Raw genomic sequence first — 23,156 nt, 5'->3', positions numbered from 1 at the left:
ACTGGCTTCTTATTAGAAACTGCCTGGCCTAATTAGCATTAATGTTTGATGAACTCTTCAAAACCACAGACACACAGTGGGCCACTGCTGCACTGCATCAACACCCACACCGTCTGGCATGACAACAGACGACTCAAGAGACAAAGACGCTACTATCTGCCGTCCTGCCCACACAGGATAATATTTTGGACAGTGATACGAGCCAGCCGCTAGAATATGTTCGCCATTGTTTCAAAATCAACACAATGGGGCGGGATTGAATTACAAAGATGCGGCTGGATAGAGATGAATAGAGCGGACTGTGACTGGATGAATCATGAAGTCCACTTCAGATTGGTCTAATTATCACTGAATGCATTACCCTTGCAAGCTAAATAGCCAGGCTTTGAGTTTTCTCATCATCTCGGTCAATAAATCCATGGGTGTGGTAGAACAACCCCATCTAGCCTCTCTCTGACTTTTATCTTTTTGACACAGAACAACGGTGGAAAGCAACTATTGTTTCTGAAACCACAAGCAGCCCGGCAAAAGTCTTGTCTTCAGCAAGAACAGGTAGCAGCATACACCTATTAGTCTGCAGTATAATCACACAGAGCCTGGGGACAAAACGTTAGATCAAATGATCAAATGATTGAGCTTCCAGGTCGACTGTGATATGCAGCAGTGGAGCTTAACTGTTGACTTACACAACCAGAGCAGCATTAGTCGTAGGTAGTCTACCTGTTAAGTCCTCTTACGGCCGCTAGTTACACTGGAAGCATCACTGCAGCTAACTGGCAACAAGGTTCGTCCAATAAGGAATTTGAAGAGCCCACTGTTTTTTTCCAATCAAACCTATTGACACGTTTTAATGGTACTGGTTTTTGACAGCAACTTACAGCGGGGTTGTCTTCAACCTTGTCTACATTTCTTCTGTCTTCTTCCCCTTCATGTTCTTATTCTATACTCTCTCCACCATGTGGCTGGCCATGTTGGGAACATCACTGGGGAGATTCTTTCCACAATTAACTCACCCTCTCCCTACTGGCTCACACTTTAGCATTCCAGTCCTCTGGCAGGACACTCTCCCAGTGCCCTTGCAGACAGACATGGATGTGGGCTGCGTTGGCATTAGTTAGGCGTGGAGGTGACAGGGGTGGGGTTTGAGTTCTCCCTCTCATTGACTCTCTCTTTCTCTCTCTCTCTCAGGAGTGGCCTCTCGGTCTGTGCTCTGCCTGCCCTGTCCCGTCTTGTCTTGACGAGGGCAGACACAACAAACGGAGGTCGTGCATGTCCCATAAGCCACGACCTCAGTGTGAAGGAATCCATCTTGTCGAGCTCTGCTGGAAACCTGAGCAGACCTTGGGTATTCTTGTGAGTAGGCAACAACTGCCTGATGAATTAAGATTTCATCCACCCTAAATGTCAAGGAGATCAGGCACCGATATAGGACGCCTTCTCACCTTTGATTTCTGCTGTGTGGTTGTGTGTTACACATGCCAGTGGACAACTGTGGGCCGACCTCTGTGAAGTTCTATCATTAGAAAACACTAGAAAAAGATGTAACCACAGGTAACTGAGCGTCTCCTGGTGTAAAGTGGATGGTTATGAAGTCCTAATTGATCTGATAACTGTATTACTAATTAAAAACACATGACAGAAATATAGTTATGAGAGATAGAGCTTGTGTTATGTACGCCCAAGGGCCTGGTGTAGTTGTGGCACACGTCTCCTAAAGAGGATTAGACAAAGTTATTGTACACGCCACAGGTGGCTTCAACTCGATCTGTCGGGGGGTTTGGGGATGTGAGCAGTGTGCGGGTGTGACACTCACCTTTTACCAGCCGCTCTGTTGTGGACTGCTTCTCCTGTTTGTCTTTGTCCTTCCCTGACATCTTTGCTTCCACTGGAGGCTAATTGCGAGGATGGAAATCTTGATGCAGCCCTCTCGCCAGCTAGCCCCGAGGACAAGCTAGCACCCCGGTGTGGCTGTCAGCTCCGCGCTGACTCCCGGCTGAGGTCGGAGGCACTCGTTTCAGCTCAGCTCTTCCCAAAACAAACACGACCAGATAAACTGACAAAGAGCTCGAGCACTTGTTGTTGGTCTGGCTAATTAACTAGCTAGCTGGCGGCAACATTAATGCTAGCGAGTAATTACAGCACAACGTAGTATTCTTGACACAGAGTGGCAACGTGATTAAAAACAATACTAAACACACAGAGGTGGCAGTTTGCTGGGTGACATGTGTCCAGTACAACAAACACCACCTGGGTGTGTTAAAGAGGGAGGCTGCCGTTAGCAGCTAATCCGATTTAGTTGCTCTTTCCCAGCTAGTTAGCCAGCAAACATCTCCACGTATTGGCGAGTCTGCGGGCAGCTAAAGACAGAGGACTGGCGTCTCATCTTCTGTAATGTCCAGGCAAAAGACACGCTCACTGACTACGCGTCAACACCGAGAGCTCCTTCCTTTCCGAGCTGCACAGCGCGTCTTGACAGCGGACCCTGCTCCTCCACCTCCTCCTCCTCCTGCTGCTGCTCCTCCTGCTCCGGGATTAGACCCTAATCTGACAGAGAGTGAGGAGCAGCTGTGGATTTCCTACAACATGGTGGAGCCCAGGTGACGTGACTATGGAAACGTAACACGTGGGTCATGGGTGTGTTCAGAGGCTCAAACGTTCACAGTCTCTGGTTCGTCTGAGTGTAAACGGTGGCAGATCTCTCTACACAGCTTTCCGCTGCAGGGAAGACAGAATGTACTTTGTAACTGTAAACTGTGTTTGATTTGATCATCTTCAATTTATTCATTTATAACCATAACCTTACATGACAAGAGACAAGCCACTGACAGAGCAATACAAGGAGGACAAGAACAGGGAAAACAGGCCAGTTATTGTTGTTGTGGTTGATGTTATTGTTATTATTACTTTAACCGTTTGGTTCACAATGAGGGAGGTTCAAGAAAATTTAACATAAATATAATAACCATTATGATACTAATCTTATTATTACAGCAATAATCTACTTATTACAAAATATAATGGGGGGGGGCAATATTATCTATAACAGTAAGTAATAACAAATACTACTATCATCATCACAATCACCAATAATATTGACAATAATAATAGTCATCGATAATAATGCTGAAAAAAGATCGATTCAATTGGGCTGCGCATCGCCCCGGGACAATGTTTTTTAGTTTTTATTATTTTCCCAACTGCATTTGAACATCTCACGGGTTTTCCCGATTTAACCCGATCAATTCATCTGAAAGTATTAAACCATCCAGAGATCGAACAACTTATTTCGATTGGATTGGACCAATACAACCAAACACTAATGGCCCGAAGATGAAGAATCAGTATTCTTAGTGTCTTTGGTTTGTTTACTGTCTGTAAACCCCAACAGTTTCAAGACACACCCATTCTCAGTGACCCGGGAGGAGTGGGTGTGTCTCCTGCATTCGATGATGATGATAGTTTGGAAAATTGTTTCAGAAAATGCACATTCATTTGAGTCTTTATATAATTCAGTGGATTTATGAGTTACATCAAAACTGTGGATCATTGGAAGTTTTCCATCTAAATCTTTCTCTATTTATCCGGGACATGAATGCAACGTATCAGGAGTAAGGGTGCATTCAAAACCACAAGTGGTTTCCACATCATTAATGAAGAGTCTTCACTACATTGATGTATTAAAGTTAACCATATTCTAGTACATTCTGCTTCATAGTAGTAACTGTCGCAGTACTTATTATCAGTTGAATATAAAATACTACACAGTAGTTTGAAAGTGGAGAGTTACTTTAAAAACACACAGGAGAAAAATCTTTGGTGATGGAACTGACTGCTCTTTATCTGCGATTTACTTGGGCAATATTTTCAGGCCATTTATTGGCACACGACTAATGTTTATTAATGATACTATTAGCAGCCAGTAAGAAGCTGTAACGTGAAAATGGTCACAGACTGAGCCTCCAACAAAGACTGACTGGAAAGATACTATAACTGAGGTTCAAACCATGCAGAGAATTACCTTTTTATCAAATCTACAGATTGACAAGTTCTTGCAATGTTAGGAAAAATGTATGAACTGACATGTATTATCAATAATGCACAGTTTTTAGGATTACATTGGTCACCGATGTATGAATGTCAAGTTTGTTCTATGTTGTAATGTTTTTTGTCTTGAAAAATAAAATTAAGTATAAAAACAAAAAAGGCACACACACACACACTTCAAACAAGCTAGGTACACAAGTACTTTGCATTTCCCTCCATTTTTAAAGTGTGTATGTGTATATCTGTATGTATCTCGGAAGCATTGCCAAGGTTATGACATTGAAAGTTTCTCTAAGTTTTACTAAGAATAGCCGTCCTCTGAAGATGACCAGCAATCTTTCCCAACACAGGGCACAAGGAGTTTATCTTCAGGTTTCTCTCCCTAGCAATAGTGAACTTTCATTCATTACCAACCCACTAGAGGGCAGTCTGGTTTTATTTTCCAAAAGAAAATGATGCTCGGAAGTACACCACCACTTACTGTGTGAACCAGGCTACTGGAGAGGTCAAGTGAGAATTCAGATGTGTTCAGTGTGGATTAATAAACCAACCAGATACAATCAGATACAAAAATCTGAGATTTATTGAACTTGAAAATAGCATTAAATTCCACTTAAACATTCATTATAAGTAAATATACCTACAACATTACACTGAAAATATCACCAACCACATATAAAACCATGGATACAGTGGATCAGTTCAAATGTAAAAAGCAACTCAACAGCTAAAAACAAAGCCCTCAAGAGGAATCTTCAGACCGAACACAAAGAGCAAAAGGCCATGCACAAAAGAATTATCCGATGTTAGTTGTTAGAAATGCTGGTTCATCAAGACACCGATGCTTCTGCTCCCTCTGTTGTTTTGCGTGCTGATAAGTATGCTCAGTCCATTCTGTGGTCCAAGTCTTTGCCTCGAAGTGAAGTACTATCACCAAGATACGACATGAAAACATTTCAGAGCCCTGTTATTTTGCCAATTCAAAAAAAAAAAACTGCAACGAAAACAAGACATGCTAAAATCTCTGATTTCAACCCCAGACATACCTCGACACAATGGAGGAAGATTGGAAGAGAAGCACTAGCACCACTAGGCATAAAGCCCCGAGGGTGTCTCTTGTCTCTCTGGCACGTGCAGTTTTGCTCAGTTATGGCCTTCTGCTTCCAGTGAGAAAGCAAAAACATGACAGACCAACAGTCAGACGCTGCCTTTTTTTCCTGCCTTCTTGTGGAACATGAGATCAGTAGCAAAAGGAGACGACCAAATGCTAGGTTTGGGGGTGGGCGGACGTGTGGGTAACCTCTACAGCTTGAGATACATGGAGTAATCAGCAGGACGCGATTAACGTCAATTCAAACGTAGGCACTCGTGGCTCTTCAACAGTGCACAGCAACAGCAGTCGAGAGGAAAAAAAATGTTTTAAATCTGACAGAGAAAAACTAAAAATATCCTCCCAAAAAGCAAGACTGACTCTGACAAGTTACTCCTGAAGAAATCTGGCTCGCAAGGTTACAAAAAGTGTTTCAGCTCAACATCACAAACATATGTTGGGATCAATGGAACAGTATCTCACTAAATGGTTCACTTGTAAATATCATATATTTAAAAAAGACCATGGCAAAATACTTTGAACATGATGCGATGTGGGACGTCTTTGGTGCTCAATGTCGCAGAAAAATGAACAGAACCATGTGTGTGAGGTCCAGAGAAGTGTTTGGCCTCATTTCCACTTCAAACTGAGGGTGGTAAAGACAATGGACATAAGAAAACAGAAGTGCTGTGTTAGAACAGGAACCCACAGAAAAAAACCCAACTCGCATCTGAAAGTGTACTGTATGGCTATACACAAATCCTTCAATTCAGGCAAGGCTCCAAAGGCTTAGTGATTTGTTTCTGTACTTCAGCCACTGATCGTCTCCTTCAACTCCCTTTAGAGTTCTGCCCCGAGATGGACTGAGTGCAAGAGTCGGCCATCTTGAAACAGGGAGGTCTGGACTTTAGACAAACGCACATATTGAAGTAGAGACACACCAACCAAAGCCCTCCATTATTACACGTTAAATCAGTCTATCTTGGCTATTAATATTATTATCAACATAACTCCATTAGTACTAGATGCTGAAATTCAAATATTTCTATGTACCTTGTGAATGTTTATATACGAACAAAAACAAACAAACATCACAGCATAGATGCAGTTTGCCTGAATATATTCTGGGAAATGATATTTTCATTAGAACCACACAGTAATTAGGGTCTCTCTTTGCTTGCATATACAATACCAGTAAATGAGTATGCTGCAAATGGAAAGGACAAATCAAACCCTTCTTTTGGAGTGACTCTACTGTTCCATAAAAAGCTCGAGGAACATGTTTGAAGGGAGCTGAGAGACTGAAAACTATTGGGTCAGCCGAGCTGAGGGCACCGCCTGCAGACACAAAGTGCTGATAAATGACAAATCCCAGCCCAGTGACCCATAGACTGACACTTGTTTCACCACAGCCTGCGGCGGGCCGGTCCCCTGGTGGGAGAGTCGAGGCCGATCTCATCACATCTTTTTTTGTTATTCTGGAGTGTTGATGGGAGTGAGATGGAATACACAAAAGATTATTGGAGATCTGCTTCAATCAAACATGACCAGACCAGCCAGCACAGGTCCACCTTCTTTTGGTGTGATTGGTCGTAATTCAAGAAGGCAGACGACATGAAAAGAAAATCAGTTCTCAGAGGAATCCCAGTGGTGCAAAGTCCACAACACACACTGCCGCCCTCGGAGTGGAAACTGCTTTTTTTTACTGCATGATGAAGCCAGGCTGTGGGGTCATGCGAGGTGGGGGCCTCTGCGGCAAAGCAGGGGGATACTGAGATAGATAGTGGCTGGGGTAGCCAGAAGGGACATTAGGGAAGGGCTGGCCTGTTCGGGGAGGAATCGGAGGGTATGGTGACGCAGAGTAGAAGACAGAGGGCTGGGGGGCAGACATCATTGGATTAAGAATTGGGGTTTGCTGGGATGGAGGAGCCGGGGGTTTCCTCCTAGGTTGGGGGACAGGGGAGGAACTGTTGCCGTCTGTGAGGAGGGAGGCCGCTGACACATCCTGAGATCGGGAGGTGGTCACAGACACCTGGGGGAGCCGCTGACCCTTCAGCACCATCTCCTGCAGCTTCTCGATTTTCACCCTCCTCAGGTGAGCGAGCTTCCTGTTGCTGTGATAAGAATCGATGAAGGAATCCAGGGTCATGTCGCCATCCAGGAACGAATCAGCCATATTCTGTTGACAGAGGTGAAGAGAATTGAGACAGTTTTAGAGGGAGACTAGAATTACTGCAGTGCGGTTGTATGCCTCCTTTAACCAGTGCGGCATCCGTTTACATATTTCTACATACTTTTCCCACAAGATTCATCTAAGGTCACTGTGACCACATACATGATCGCTTTTTCTTTGAGTCCAAGTAACAACTGATAAAAAGTTTAAGATATTCCCTCAAGCAGTCTTGAGATATTCAAGAGGCCAAAACATGTTTTTTAAACCAATGTGACATTGACCTTTGACCACTGAAATCTAATCAGTGAGTCCAAGTGAATTGTACCAGATGTAACTAAATTCCCTACAGGCAGTCCTAATATATCACATTCACAGGGACGTGAGGAGACCTTGACCTTGATCTTTGACCTTCAGACACCAAAATCTAATAAGTTCATCTTTGAGTCAAAGTAAAAGTTTGTGCCAAATCTGCAGCATTCCCTTGAGCTGATCTTAAGATATCACGTTCAAGAAAAACAAACATATTTTGTGAGGCCATTGTGACTTTGACCTTCAGCGACCAAAATGAAATCCAAGTTCAATTGTTTTTGCTAAATGTGAAAGGATTCCCTCAAGGCGTTCATGGGATACCGTGCTCACGAGAATGGGAAGGACAACCAAAAAACATAATGACTCTGGCCATTGGCGGCTGCCGGGGCGGAGGCATAAAAAGTCCTTTCTGATTCTCATTCAACGTTAGTCAAAATCATTCCCCCCCTCACATCTGCCAGCCGGCGGATGTGAAGTGGGGAAAGTGCGGGACTGTTCACATCACAACTCCAAATAAAACTATTTTGATCAGTCCACCGTACATGACATCTCATCTATCCCTCACTAATCAGATTTGAAACATTGATTTTACTTTTAGTCACTCTGGTGTTCACATATGTACTGTTAGGTGTCTTGCCTGATTTTAACCTTGATTTTACTTTTCAAGTATTCTAGACTATACTAGAATGGCACAGTAAACTAGACTCCCATAAATATGTCTGAATTTTATGATCAAGATTCACCCCAAATTCTCTTGAGAAATCAAGGAAAATGTTGAAAATCCCACAATGTTGGATAAAGTGAAACAAATACCTGGATCCGCAACAAAGATTTGAGGTAATCTGTCCAGTAGTTTTTGTGTAATCTTGCTAACTAACACAGTGAACAAAAAACCCAGATGAAAACATAACGTCCTTGGCAGAGGTAATGACGCCATAATTGGTTAGACACGTGATTCTAAAAGGTCCCAGTTTTCTTACTGGATAGTTACTTATTGTGGTAAAAAGTAGTAACCAAGAGAGATTAAGAATTAAAAACGTCATACTGTCCCAGGAGCAGCATGAGGAAGCTTCCCAGCTTACACCAGGACAAAGTCTCTCATTTCATGCATGTCACTGCATTGTTACCGTCACTGTTGCTCATCTCACTGAGTTCCAAAACCTTTCATCAAGTGTTACACAATAGTCATTCCTTGACAATGTGGTTATACAACACACAATGTGTTTTGCACAACTGGTTAACATCTTCTCATCGTACAGAGCTGACTTACCCCGGCATGCTGTTAGAGCACATGTAAACCTATGATTATTATGTAATGTCAAACCTCTAGTGTTGTTAAAATAAATCCAGTTAAACCAGGATTATTTGACACTTCAACAAGAGGCTTATCTGAAGCTAAATAAATCTAGACATACTTGATGTGATGGTCAATTAAAGAGTAATAATTAGATGGTTGACCGGAGATGAACAAGATGAACAAGATGAACAAGATGAACAAGATGAAACGGAGATTAATCATTAATCACTTCAGTGTGAAATTAATTATTCCATTGTTTGTTTTGTTTTCTCAAGTACAACTGGAAAGACACGTTTTCAGGAACGTTAATTTACAATCTATTCATTATTAAGGGTAAAATTAAATATTCATCTAGACGGATCAATAAAATTATTAAGGATCCGATATAATCAATGCAAATTAAAAACATTGATATCTTGAGCTATGTGACAAGCCAATGAGCTGTTATCAAACTACTGATGTTTAAGTTGGACAATGAACCCTAAGAACATGTGGGATTACTTACATTTGCTTTGTTTTAGTTTTTTCAGAAAAACAATTATGCTCAGGAGGAAAGGAGATCTGTAATTTATTTTCATTTGCACTTAAAGTGTAGGTTAAGTGTTGACTTTGGTTATTACTAAGTTCTAACTGTTATAAAATATATTGTGTAAGTCACTAAATATGAGTGAAGGTTTACACATGAATTGTGTTTTAATGAAGAATAAATGGAAACCTTAAATTCTGAAAGGTCTTTGAGGATTCCTCAAGGTAACTGAAAACATTTGGACTTGAACATGAGAAATGTAGCACTGAACAATACAAGGTCTGTTATTATTCTTTTCCATACAGAGAGCAGATTATTTTGAATTTATTAGTTTGGAAGATAAATAAAATAGTTAAATCATAGTTTAATTTTGTGATTTGAAATTGTAAAACTCGTATCAATCACAGGCCCCTAAATCAAAACAAAACTGTGACAAACTTTGTGTTATCGAAACCTCTTGTGTTGACCAGTCAGCAGTGGTTCTTTACGCAGATTCTCACACACTGGAAGAAATTAATACATTTGATTATTTGTGTAGAAATTGGCCTGTGCATGGTTGTTTTTCATAACTCTGCTTTTGTTGGTTATGTCAGAGATCGGAAAGTTCAAGAAACTGTGATCCATCAACAAACCCTGATGGTACCATCTACAGACACTTTTTTACTGAAAAGGGAACTTGATAAGTTTGATGGATCCCTCAGAAAGGACAGGTAGCTGTTGCAGGGATGTAAATTATAACCACAGGCTCTGCAACTAGTTTTAGATCTGAACAATGAAGCCTCTGTACGAGTGGACATCAACAACTGGAAAAGCAGGTACAATAAACTACGTGGTGTCACTGGGACATACATGAATTCATTTATGGAGAGAGCAGGAGAATGCTTACCTCTGTCTCCTCTTCTATTTTGGCTCCCTCCGCCTGCAGCAGGGCCAGCAAAGTGTCCAGGGAGGTGTTTCCTGACTTGTGGTCTGTTAAATCACAAGACAGTAACAACACAAATATTATTATTCTGCACTGAGCAGAAGCAACTTGTCATACTCTTCATACTTTTCATACCATCCACCACACATAAATAGTGTTGGCATGTAATGACTGACAATAAACAAATGTTAAGCACATTGTGAAAAAGATTTTTAGACCAATAGTTAATAGTAAAGTTACTCTTAATGCTCAGATGCTTTTGATGGAGCTAAATTTAATGCAAAAAATTATAGTGCTTTTCCAATCTTATCAACCTTTTACATTACATTACATTTAGCTGACGCTTTTATCCAAAGTGACTAACAATAAGTGCATTCAACCATGAGGGTACAAACCCAGAACAGTAAGAATCAAGTAAGTACAATTTGCTTAAAAAAAGCCAAACTGCAAGTGCTACATGTAAGTGGCATATACGTGCAACTAAACAGAATTTTTTATTTTTATAAATATAAACACCAGAGTTGACGATGGTTATTAGACATCATCTTCTTAACCAAGGTAGAGATGTGTTTTTAGTTTGCGGCGGAAGATGTTTAGACTTTCTGCTGTCCTGATGTCATTCCACCATTTAGGAGCCAGGACAGCAAACAGTCCTGATTTTGTTGAGTGGCTAGCTGTCCCTCGCAGTGAGGGAGCAACAAGCCGATTGGCAGATGCAGAGCGGAGTGGACGGGCTGGGGTGTAACGTTTGACCATGTACTGGATGTAGACTGGAACCGATCCGTCGACAGCACGGTACACAAGTACTGGCGTCTTGAAACAGATGCGGGCAGCCACTGGTAACCAGTGAAGGGAGCAGAGGAGCGGAGTAGTGTGAGTGAACTTAGGTTAAAGACCTGTCGAGCTGCTGCATTCTGGATAAGCTGCAGAGGTCGGATAGCACTAGCAGGTAGACCTGCCAGGATGGAGTTGCAGTAATCTAGGCGTGAAATGACCTCACAGAATTGACCCAACTTTTTCCATCACACACCGGTCATACACTGTCGGCAAAGCCATCAGGGGCGATTTGGGGTTCAGTATCTTGGGTTCAGTCCGCACAATTGGATACGAACTTTCTCCAGAGGTGGCCTTTCACACATCAGGAGATCGCAGCAGCAGATTCTCTGCTCAGACGTGTTCACAACAACACAGCATTCTCTGGAGCGTTCAGGTGAGGAGTTGTGCAGAATGCAGGAGGCAGGACGTAACATATATAAAAAACCTCTGCTCCTATAAGCAGAGGTTCTCTTGACCTCATCATCAATGTCTTCTACGTGTGTAGAGGATCTCCTGCTGTGTTATCACATCTGCTTCTGGACTTTCTGCAGCCACTCTAGAAAACCAGGAGATTCTCCAGAATTCAGTACATAAAGCAGTACTTAAAGCAGCTCTAGTGTCATTTTACTCTTCTGCATTCACGGCAGTAGTCTTTACGACAAAGACCCTTTTGTACCATTACAATCTGACAATTCCTCACCTCTTTTATGAAATCACTTCAACACATTTGAGTCACAAGGTTCTTGTGTACTGTTTATAAAACGCTAGAAGCAGCACAGATGTATTCTAGACAAAGTGTGATCCATTCCTAAATTAACCAAGGAACTCTTGGGCTGAAATTAATGCATCGCTAATAACAGGTTTTAATGAGCCCATCACAAAAAGCTGAGGCGGGATATGGGAAATCTTCCAGTCGTCCAAACAGCCGTAACGCCTCTCTGTTTGCTGTGAACATGCAAAGCGGCACTGAGTCAACTGAAACCATCTTGGTGTCTCTAAGGAGGAGGCCTGTTTTGTTTGTGTTCCTAAGCAGGACTGAAAGTTTAAAACCAACCGGAGCAGAGACTGCAAACACGCATGGTGGCGTCCTGACAATTGACCAGTGACACATGACTAGTTACTGATCTCCACCGCCCTCAACTCACCTTCACCAAGCCCAGCCGACAGGGATCTCTAATTACACGAGAGACTTCGGTCTGACATGATTTGCTGTTCTTGGCTAATGTCTGCGCATGGCCACCCAGTGAACAAAGCTGTACAGTAAATAATTTATGCATTGGACATTGAATTAAATATAGGTCAGCCCAGGTTTTTACAATGTCTAACAAGATTTCGTTGATAATTATCATCTTTAACCCTGCCAGGGTCATTGGTTCTAAACAAAATAATGACACAAATACACTCACTAGTCATGATCAAGAGGCACAAATTCTAAATTATGCAACCTCTTCAGTGACTCACTGGCATTTCCTTGACTGTGACTTAGGAATTTAACAGTTTCCCTGGTTAAAAAAGGGTTACAAATGGTAAATGAGTGACTGGGATTAAGTGCTTTAAAAGGTTAACGAATAAAAGAGAGAACAAACAACAAGGTCCGGTCTTGACAGAAAGGTGGGGCCAAGCGTCATTCTCCTCCCACCCTCCTCTCAGGTTGGTAAAGCATTCCCTGCTTCAAGGCGTCTGCCAGTTGTCTGAACATGTGCCCGTGCCTGCCCAACAGCAGTAACTGCAAGTGATCACACCAATAAAGTATTCCAAGACCACAGGTCTTTCACACACACCTGTATCATGCTGGTGCGTCAATGTCAGCTCATTCATTAGGGAAAAGCATCATTAGATTTGTCTACGCATCAGCCAGGCCACTTTTCTTCTTAGACGTGTTGACAAACTGACATGTGAGGAACAAACATGAAAAGAAAGCCAAAGAGCCAACTAAATAGTTTAGAGGGATTCCAGCAGCAACGCCAGACCAAAATTTCTGTCTAATTGGCAGATTTACTGGTGAAAATGTTATCTTGTTGGCACTCGCGCCCCAAAACCTCATGTTGCTATGCCAAATTTCACTGACAGTGTAAATTCGATAGAAAATCTTCAAATATAGAAGCTTCACTCTTCACACAAAGCCCTTTTTCCAAAGTGATCTCCCATTACACTCCGTCTCGCTCTCTTTCCATAACAGGGAGGACTCTCAGGCATATCAGCAGCACTCCTCCACACAAAGCTGCGATTCTCTGGCCGAGCAGGGAGCCTGCCGAGCGCACAACACACAGCCTGGGCCTGGAGATCATGAGACAGCCATTTAGTAAATGAATCCACTCTGACCTCTGCGTTGAGTCTGAGGGGGGGTTTGGCCTGCCTCACTGCCTTTTCTCCCTCTCTCTGAGCCTCCTAACTTTCCAGACTGTTAGTCCCATCATCCACCACTCCCTCCCTCCCTCCCACCCACTAGGGCTGGTTTACAGCAGCTTGCCTGGAAGCACAATGGCCCACTGTGGGGCTGTGCTGTTCTCTGATGCAGTGGATGGTGGTGGAGGTGGTGGTGAGAGGCCTCCAGAGCCTGACGGACAGTGAAGGTTAATGCAGAGGCCACACATTTCCTCGAGAAAGAAACATGGAGGGGGAAGGGGTGTGTGCTTATGACGTAACTGTACACAAACAACTGCACAGCAAGCTACTCTACATCTCTCATCTGGGTCAATCGGCTACGTTTTTGCTCAGCACTGAGCGACACTCTCCTTCCCCAGCTGCTCTATGGCAAATCCACAACTAGGACGGCGAGTGCATGGAAGGCGGGGGGCGGCGGGGGGGGGGGGGGGGGACACCGGGTAACCTACATTTGACAAAAGCCATTGCTTGCTGACAACAAACAAAAACTGCTGAACAGCATCTCTCCTGTGTGAGTGATTCTGTGCACTGGGTCTGGGGCTTGGAATCTTAGAAGACTGCTTCAGGTGGTACAGACTGTCGACTGACATCACAACAAGCTAAACATGTGAGCATGGATCAAAATAACAACAATAATCTTCCAGAGTCAGCAGAGAAGGAGACAAAGTCAAACTTTTATCAGCGCAGCCACGTAGTGAATGGGCGGCACGCTATTTTGAGAAGGCTGCTTGGCAACCACTGTGTCAACCAGGTCACAAGTATCGTCACTCTGTCTTCTTCACACTAGGAAGGAAGTACAGAGAAGGTGTTTAGTGAGGGATATTACAGTCTTGTAAGGCTGTATATCCCTGCAGTAGAGATCTAAATCAGATCTGGAACTTGCCCAACCCGAACAGCATTTAGCAACATGACGACAGGGCTTCTGGTGACACAGCCGCTACGGCCTGCGATAGAAAAAGTGGGAACTGGTGAAACAGGTCCCTTCACAGATGTTCACACAGAGAGCATGAGAACAAACACACATTATGCAACACTGAACCTATGACGGTAAAAGAAGTTTCATTTTAAACCAAACTACCTAAAATCATCATGTTATCATTCTGGAAACTTTGATGTTGCATTAAAATGATGCTTGGAGTGGAAATCTGTTCCTACAGGAGACACGCTGCTGTAAAAAAACTTGAATTCCCTGATTTGTTTTATGATATGTGAACATAATCAAAATAGATCCATATATGGACCAATCCTAGTGTTTATCTCAGCTTGGATTTAGGTCAACAAAAAAATCAACTATTGTTAAAACTGATTTCTTCTCTTTCGTTGTTTTTTCAAGCAAAAATGCTCAGCATGTAATGATCCAGATTCTCACAGTAAACTGTGTAGTGAGGCTGCAACGAACGGGTTAATGTATTCTGCTGATTACTTATATAAAACTGAAATAAATCAGTTAATAGTTTAGTCTATGAAATGTTAAATATTGAAAAAAATGACCACGGTAATGTCTTTATTGTTTTGTCTGACTAACAGTACTAATATTCAATTTAAAATAAAACATCCTCAGACTTAAGAATAATTGGCATCCCTGCTTGAAAAATAACATTTGATTAACTGATAGCAAAAAAGTTGCCGATTTATTTTCTGTAAATCAGCTAATTGATTAATCGATTAATCATTGTTTGGTTATGAAGTGTTTCATATATTTCAATAAAGTTAGTTATTTGTTTTTATGTGCTTTCTGATTTTGTAATACTGAAAAGGATATACAAATAAAATGTATTATTATCATATATTATTATTGAATAGCTAACTTCTACAGCTGCATCATTAAGAGCATCTTGACCAGCTGTATCACCGTGTGGTATGGGAGCACCACTGCAATGGACTACAAGCGCCTGCACATCTACCACCACAGAGTCCACTATCTCAACACACAGATCCTTCACTCTGCACACACGCCCACGTTTCTTTGCACATATTTCTATTTTTGATATATATATTTTAATTGTTTTTAATAACTCTTAAAGCACTGTATTTGTAGCAGAAGGCAAAGTAAGAATTTCATTGTATATTCGACAGATAAAACACTTTCAACTTTCGACTCTAGGAAAGTGTGAAGGGAAATTTTTCAACATTAGCCAATATTCAACAGAGCAAGCCATTCATTAGTTAATGGGGGAACTTATGACCAGATTGAATGATAATGATAGTTAATCATTAGTTGCAGTCCTATTTTAAATGGTGTATCATCAAGTATTCGTAGTTTAATTGGTAAAGCAAGGCCTTGGAGGGTTGTGTTCCAGGGTGTGTTTAACTTCACAAGTGTCTGTTCTGCTTTCTGATTACAATCTTGTGAGATAACAACAGAAGATAAGCTTAATAATTCTACTACTGTAATTTGTGATTTCACTCTATATTTTTGAAAATGTAATGACATTACTTTTTGTATGTTTAAAATCACATGCATCTAGAACTATTTGCAGTTATATTGTTAGTTAATACAGTATATTCATACCTGGGCTTAAAGGGTTAGTTCACCCAGAAATTAAAATTCACTCGTTATCTACTCTACGAGCAGTATGGAGGCAGGTTATGCTTTTTTTCTGTTGTTTTTTTTACAACTGAAGATCACTTATGTCTTCAATTGTATTGTATTTGGCCGGAACACTGTTTACCTCTGAAACTCCAAAAGTGTTTTGTGGACTCAAACACTCCAAAAAAAGACTGGATTAAGTGGTGATTTGTGTGTATTGTCCTATGTTTGTCCTCTGAGTTCATGTATCAGTCACATGTACAAGTGTGTTCAAATTTCTTCCGAGCTGGCTGACATTAAAAATTCAAGACGGTGAGATAAACTAATCAATAAAAAATGTCTTGCTGCTGTAGCTGATGCGTTGCGGCCGTACCGAGAGTGGACTTGCGGAGCTGATAGGACTCAAAGCTCTCCTGAAGGCAGCTGTAGCACTTGGTCAGCTGCTCCTTCTTATGCTCCAGTACTGGATGCAGGGCGAGGTTCTGCTCGGCCAGCGTTCGGTTGTTGACCAGTGTCTTCTCTTTGCTCTGCTGGACCTCCTGCATCTAAGGGAGAAAACAAAAAGCATCAACAATGTCTTCATATCTTCAGCATGATGGTCTGAAGAGACACAACTTGTCTCTTAGGTCCAGGACCAAAATGTAATGATATCATCATTCTCTATATATAATTCTTCAAACGGAAGCATCTAAGAAATAAAATTGGAAAAGGTTATTCATGAATATCAACTATGAATCATCGCGCTTAAACTGCCAGTTTTCACACATCTCCCACAATCCTCTTTACATATTTAGAAAAACAAATCATTACCACAAACTGTTCAAAATCTTTTCTTTACAACAAGAACAAAATTATCTTTTACCATTTTATTTCAGCAGTTTAACAGGTTTCATTTTCCTTTTTTTTTAAATTTAAAGTTAAAAAGTTCAATAAGTTGAAAGTCGAAAATAAAATGGAAGAAAACTAAAAATATATATTTTTTAAAACTACTTCAAGGACATTACTAAAAGGTAGCAATTTGTCATTTTGCTTAATCTGTCTGGTTATTGAAGAAAATATAAATTAAAACATCTCTAATTACACCCTTAACAACATTAAGAAAGGTCAAATACAAGCTCATCCAGTTGTAATAACGACTGGATGAACAACAGACCCTTCTGACATGTCATCGCAGGTTGGATCAAATGACAAATCATGGGGGCCTTTCATTCAGGTGGGCCAGTATCTGGACCCCACCATTGTGCATGCCGACTCATTCACTGATCCCTGTGTAATAAACAACAGGTGCAGTGAACAGAGTTCTGAAGTTTCCAACACTTATGTATAATTATCATTTTAAGTCATCACTCGTTACATAAAGTTGGGTTTCAAAATGTTTTTAAAGGGCACTATAGTGCATACATCTATATTTCACATTTGAAAGTAGAACATTCAAAAGAAATGGCTGACAATAAATCCAATGCACCATATCGTACAGAGGAAGTAAATTTGGTGTCACTGGCTGTTGGGACTTCATAGTCTGAGATACCACGACTCGGTGTAAAGGAAAAGGTTGCATCAAAACTAAAGGTCACCTGAGTTTTTCAACGATGCTAATTCCGATACTTTGTAAAGCGGAAATGTGATAAACCAAACCCATGATTGAGCTATGACTGCAGTAAAATACTAGTTTCATTAGCTCAAGATGCACATAACCTCAGCACAGTCAGCGGTATGAGCCAAAGCATGGATCAGAAATCAAGGTCTAAACCATACATGGATTTGATGAATCATGAAACCCAAAATAACATTGAGTAATGAGACGAACCAAAACAATGAGACTAAACAAAACAATAAGCTCAAAGAGGATAAAAGAGGAAGAAGGAAACCTTATTGTTTTGAGTATTTGGTGACTCTTTCTCATTACAACACAAGCCATTCAATAACTTAATTAAAATTAGACATAACACTTAAAGGTCATTCAGCTAATTTAAAATTGCACTTCCTAAAAAACGGGGGAAGTTGACAGACTTAATGGTTCCTGAAAGGCAATCCCCACATCTTCATTGTGTAATGTAAATAAACAATTTAAAAAGTGGTGATGACATTATTGCATTTTTCACAGTTTAGAAAACTTCCTTCTAAAGGCTGAGTAGTATTACCTCTGAACTGAGCCTGACCTAAAATAAATGTGGAACGTCACTTTAATGCATGTCTGATCTAAAACAATGAAGTTGGAAGTATAACATGCTATAGTCAGAACAATGGATTAAATAGAAATAACACCCCTGCTACCTCGCAAATGACTCATTTCACACAACCAGCTGACATTTTGTGAGTGTAAATATTACACGGACATGGTGAGAATACGTAGGAGAAACTAAAAATACACTCAAGTGTAGAGGGTGATTATGGAATAGTCTTCTAAAAGTGACTGAGGCGGGCCTTGTTTGGTGGTCGGACTGAATGGGGAAAGGCAACATGACATGCTGGAAAAACTAATTATGTCTACTACCACCACAATTTCAGCCATCAAGGGGTGACCCTTTTGCAAGCGCTGATTCGTTCATTCAATGTTGCCTGCTGAAGAAGCAGACCTTTAAATAGCACCCATAACTGCAGGCCTGTTCTGTCAAACCAAACACATAATTGTTTGCTGGCCAAAGCGCTCTCCAGTGTTCCACTATTAACTCCATAAAGGACTGGAATAATCTGAGGAAATGTAGGTTAAGAGCTTGTCTGAATGGACCACAGGGCCTGAATTTTGTAGAGATGGTGTAATAACCTACTGTCAGACACAGGTCGCTGTAAACAACACTCATACAAAATTTTACATAATGGAGAAACTGAATGAGCAACAAAACACAGCTTTGATTTGAGAACTGAAGACGCATGAATAGGTTTTCTCCAGTTTTGGCAAAAACATGACATTTTCTGTAAGAAAAGTCTGGAGCTAGACTGACGGATCAAACAGGCCAGTGAATCCGCTGGTACTTATTATCAGTGTATGTGTCGATCAATGAGTTACAAGAATTTAGAATAAAGAAATGCTGACGTAATTTAGAGACACTGTCACGTTATTTTTTTGTCCACCAGAGACCATGGACTTGTTATTTTCTCAAGGACAAACCTCAGTGTAGATGAAACTTACAAATACTGGGTAAAAGATTAAGTAACTTTTCAAAATGAAACATTTATTTTATAAACTATTACACTGAAGGAGTGTAACAAGTCTCTAAATCCAATCTTCACTTCAGACCTTGATTTGGGGCCGCGATACAGTTAGTCCCTCATTTTTTTGGTTTGTCTTTTTGAGAAGCGATAAAAAAAGTCTCCTCACGCTGCCGACTGGAATGTGCCCAGGAGGTCTACAATCTGAAGGTTATATCTTGAGCCAGTAAACAAGCCTAACTTTACTGTAGACGTGATCATGACTGGAACAAAATAGTCACGTGATACGTGCAATGAAAGTCATGATCAAGGTACTGATATCCTGTATTGCGATTTGAAGTCTTGAGTTTGACATTTTATCCAGGAAAGCAAACTGACTTCTTTTTGCAAACAGTTGAGTCACTCTGCTGTTCATTCAAGATAAGACAGGTTTCAGAGTATGTCATTTTTTATGTACACTCTATGGACACCACCTTAAGCAATGCAAATCAATAATATTTTTTAATGTTATGCATTTATGTTCAATTAGTATCGGTTGATAAACGGTCATCAGATTTTCTTAAACTCAAATATTGACATCAGTGTCAGCCTCAAAAGTCCTGTATAGTCCTGCTACAATAGAAAAGCATGTAAAGGTTTGACTGTACTGACGCACATGAGGCATTTATGCACCAAGATGTTCTAATATCTTTTCACTTATGAATTCTGAACTTGGAGTACAGCCTACGTGCTCTGTAAAACCTGTTCCTGGATTAGTGAAGACCTCAAAAAAATAAGGAGGCAAACACGGGAGACAGTGTTCAATTTCATCTCAACTCACTTCCACACGTAGAGTATGATAGAAAGCTTAAATGAGCCATACATCATGTGGTGACTTAATAAAAACTGGGTCATCTTCAAATCCAGATCATTTGGCGTTAGCTCAGTAGGGTAGTCAAAAGGTAGATGATCAACCAGTTGATTAAAAGATCAAACAATTCTTACAATATTTCTTGAAGCTTTAGCTAATATGCAAGTCAAATTTAAACATATACAGTACTGCTGTAGTATATTACCGGCACACAGTGAGTACTCTACACAGGTGCGACACATTTAAGGGTCAATTTGTTGGAAAGATTGACGCACTGGATGTAAACAAATTTCCGGGCAGCGCTATTTGCATTATTCAAAAGGCAGCACATGCGTGTTTGTCTATGTGTGTTGTGCAAAATAACTACGGCAGAAGGATTATAGCCTCCAGCAAAGCATGTGTGTCTATATGTGAGGGAGGGGTGTGTGTGTCCATAAACTCCAGCTGTAAAGTCAGTGCCTCTCAGTCCTCTTGAGTTTCACTCAATGCCGTATGACACCCACTGCCTTTTGTTTCCTGTCAGCAGGCTGTTTAGAAAGAATTCCCCAGTCAGTTCCACCTTTGGCTGAGGCGTGTCGTTACTTGGCCTATTCTCCTGCATCTCTACACTAACCTTGTGACTAACTTAAGTCAACAACTATTGCTGTGTCATGGCGACAGACAGGTCCCTCCCTCTCTGTTTCTTGTGGGAAGAGGAAAATGAAACCATGGAGACAATCAGCCAGGGTGTGGATCAAAAACAGAACTGACAACACAAAAGCCTGCTCACAGCACAACATTCATCCAAATGGCTAAAAATACCATACTGTGTTCTTACTTGCTTTTGTAAGGGGAAAATGGATCTGGTGCACATACAGTAGCTTACAGTTTCTCATGTGTGCGGAAACAGGCAAGTGCGTCCCTGACTGTTGTGTAAAAGCCACAGCACCATGACAGCAGACAAACAAATACCGGTGGCCTGACACTGTGTGTTTAATGTTGGTAATTATTGATCTGAGTCCGGGTTGCAGGGTAAGTAAGGGAAGGAGGAAGAAGAGTGTTTCCTGTAGAGTTTGCACATTACAGTATAAAAAAAGAGAGAGACGGGCAGAGAGAGGATCAGTGTGGTGAGGAAATGTCTTCCAACACCAGGGATCTGTTGGGGCTGATGCAGCAGGACATTAGGGCAGATTAAAAGCCCACACTGGAAATGACAGTTTTGGAAGGAGCAGCAGCACGGGGGAAATAATCACAAGCACAAATCCTGTATAAAAATCCTTCTAATCTCTCAGCCCTCTGTCTTGATATACCAAATTTCTGTCTGTGGGAAAGAAAAAAAAACTTTTACATGGACTATGGCTTGTAATCACTGCGTGTATGGAAAAATCCGGGGCTTATCAGGAGCTTATCATGACGAGGGCAGAGTTATGATGCAGTGAAAAGCAGGTGAGGACTGCTGAGACCATAGCGTCTAGATCGGGTTATTGCTACAGATCCAGGATCTCGGCTGTGGCCACATCATGGATCCTGGTGGCAGCTATTTGTGAATTATGATTACAACTAATTTGCTTAGATATACAATACGGCTGTACTACCATTACTGGCAATACTACTATATATCATTACAGTTGTCATTGCTGCGCCCTTCATCACTGTCAGACCTCTTTCTCCATTCGAGTTAGACACTTGTCTTTTCTCATTAATGTTGTAAATGTTATTCCGTTTGACGTGCACTTCTGTCCCTCCTGGGAAAGGTGATCCCACACGCGTGTCTCTCTGTGAGGTTTGGTAGTTCTTGATTCTATTGATTCAAAATGTGATTTGATGTAACTTTGACAGCTACATCACACACATGAACATACTAAAAACCAGCTCTGAATATATAAGGTTTAATGGAAAAAAAACTTGCACCATTTTGTACTATCTTTAATGTACCTTATTGTGTTGCTGCTACCATTGTTATTGTTTTCCGTCCTTATATTTCTTTTTCATTTACGATGATGGTCATGACAATAAGGATCTTTTGAATCTAGTGGGTATATGGGGAATTCAGCTGATAGCCGTTGTCAGTAGAACAGCACTTGGTGTGATTGAAATCTCTTCGTACCAAAGCTGTTGTGGAGCCGATGAACGCGTCACATTTCAGAAGAGGCTGTTAACTATTGTTTTCCTGTGAAGTGCTCTGAGTGCGTGTCGACAGGACAGTCGGCCACAAACTGGCACTTGAGTGAGTGAAGTTTGGTCCGACCCCGACACACACACACAGGGAAGCTAGGCCACCACTTGTGTTGTGTTCCCTGGGAACCTGAGTCAGCTCGGCGAGGTGTCGGTCCTGTTCGACACCGACGAGCGGCTGCTGTCTGGAGAACAATGTCGTCCACTGCGAATCCTCGTGTGTTCAAACTTGAGACACCGCCGCGTCCCAAGGTTAAAGCCCTTCTCTCCCCGACATTACAGTCCCGTTCACGACACATATTCATTAACGTGACGACAAGCGACTATTTCCGTAACCTCTCGCCGAGGAGGACGCTGGGAACGGACAACAAAGGGAAAACAGTGACCGAGTCGGTGGCTAACGCCGGAGAGAAGAGGCGCTCAGCCCCACGTACCTCGTCCATCTCCTGGACCATGTTGCTGAGTTTGATGTCGTCCTCCAGGATCTCGTTGAGCTGTGTCATGGTGTACGTGCTGAACTTGCTGAAAGAAGTCGACATTTTGGCTGCTGTGTCTGAGCTGGTGTCTCCTCCTCTTCTGCTCCCCTCTCTGTGACAGCAGCTGACTGAGCTCCTCTCAGGAACTACACAGGCCCGCTGCTGCGTTCACCGGCATCAAGGAAATGCCGCAATCGCCGGACCCAGTAATCAGGATGTAGGGAACAGTGGGTAAACTTTTACCAAGAAAGTGAAAAACACAGTATTTAACTTTGGAGACAAAAACTACAATGTATAATATTAATTGGAGATGCATTTATACAATTTATAATAATATATATTATTGAATTATAATACATATACACCACATAATAATTTGGTGCACTTCTGAGCATGATGATTGGCGAACCTAGATTTTTTCAATATCAGGGGCC

At 41.4% G+C, this 23,156-nt stretch overlaps 1 protein-coding gene across 5 annotated transcripts in view; it reads right to left on the bottom strand.

The window, feature by feature from the left end:
- The window catches only part of LOC117768571 (serine/threonine-protein phosphatase 2B catalytic subunit gamma isoform-like), a 42,495-nt gene extending 19,554 nt beyond the window's left edge, over positions 1–22,941 (bottom strand). For 3 of the 5 annotated variants that reach the window (XM_034597062.1, XM_034597065.1, XM_034597066.1), the window contains exon 1: positions 1,814–2,612. In XM_034597062.1, the coding sequence (XP_034452953.1) occupies positions 1,814–1,874 (61 nt within the window). In that variant the 5' untranslated portion in view covers positions 1,875–2,612. Of the gene's footprint in view, positions 1–1,813; positions 2,613–6,964; positions 7,314–10,325; positions 10,409–16,465; positions 16,638–22,680 lie in introns of those variants that run through there. The other 2 variants (XM_034597067.1, XM_034597064.1) reach the window with 2 other exon arrangements.
- Between the last annotated feature and the right edge of the window lie 215 nt (positions 22,942–23,156).

This window comes from Hippoglossus hippoglossus, chromosome 9 (genome assembly GCF_009819705.1).
Source record: "Hippoglossus hippoglossus isolate fHipHip1 chromosome 9, fHipHip1.pri, whole genome shotgun sequence".
NCBI classification, from domain to species: Eukaryota; Metazoa; Chordata; class Actinopteri; order Pleuronectiformes; family Pleuronectidae; genus Hippoglossus; species Hippoglossus hippoglossus.
This window is presented reverse-complemented; position numbering and strand designations above follow the sequence as displayed.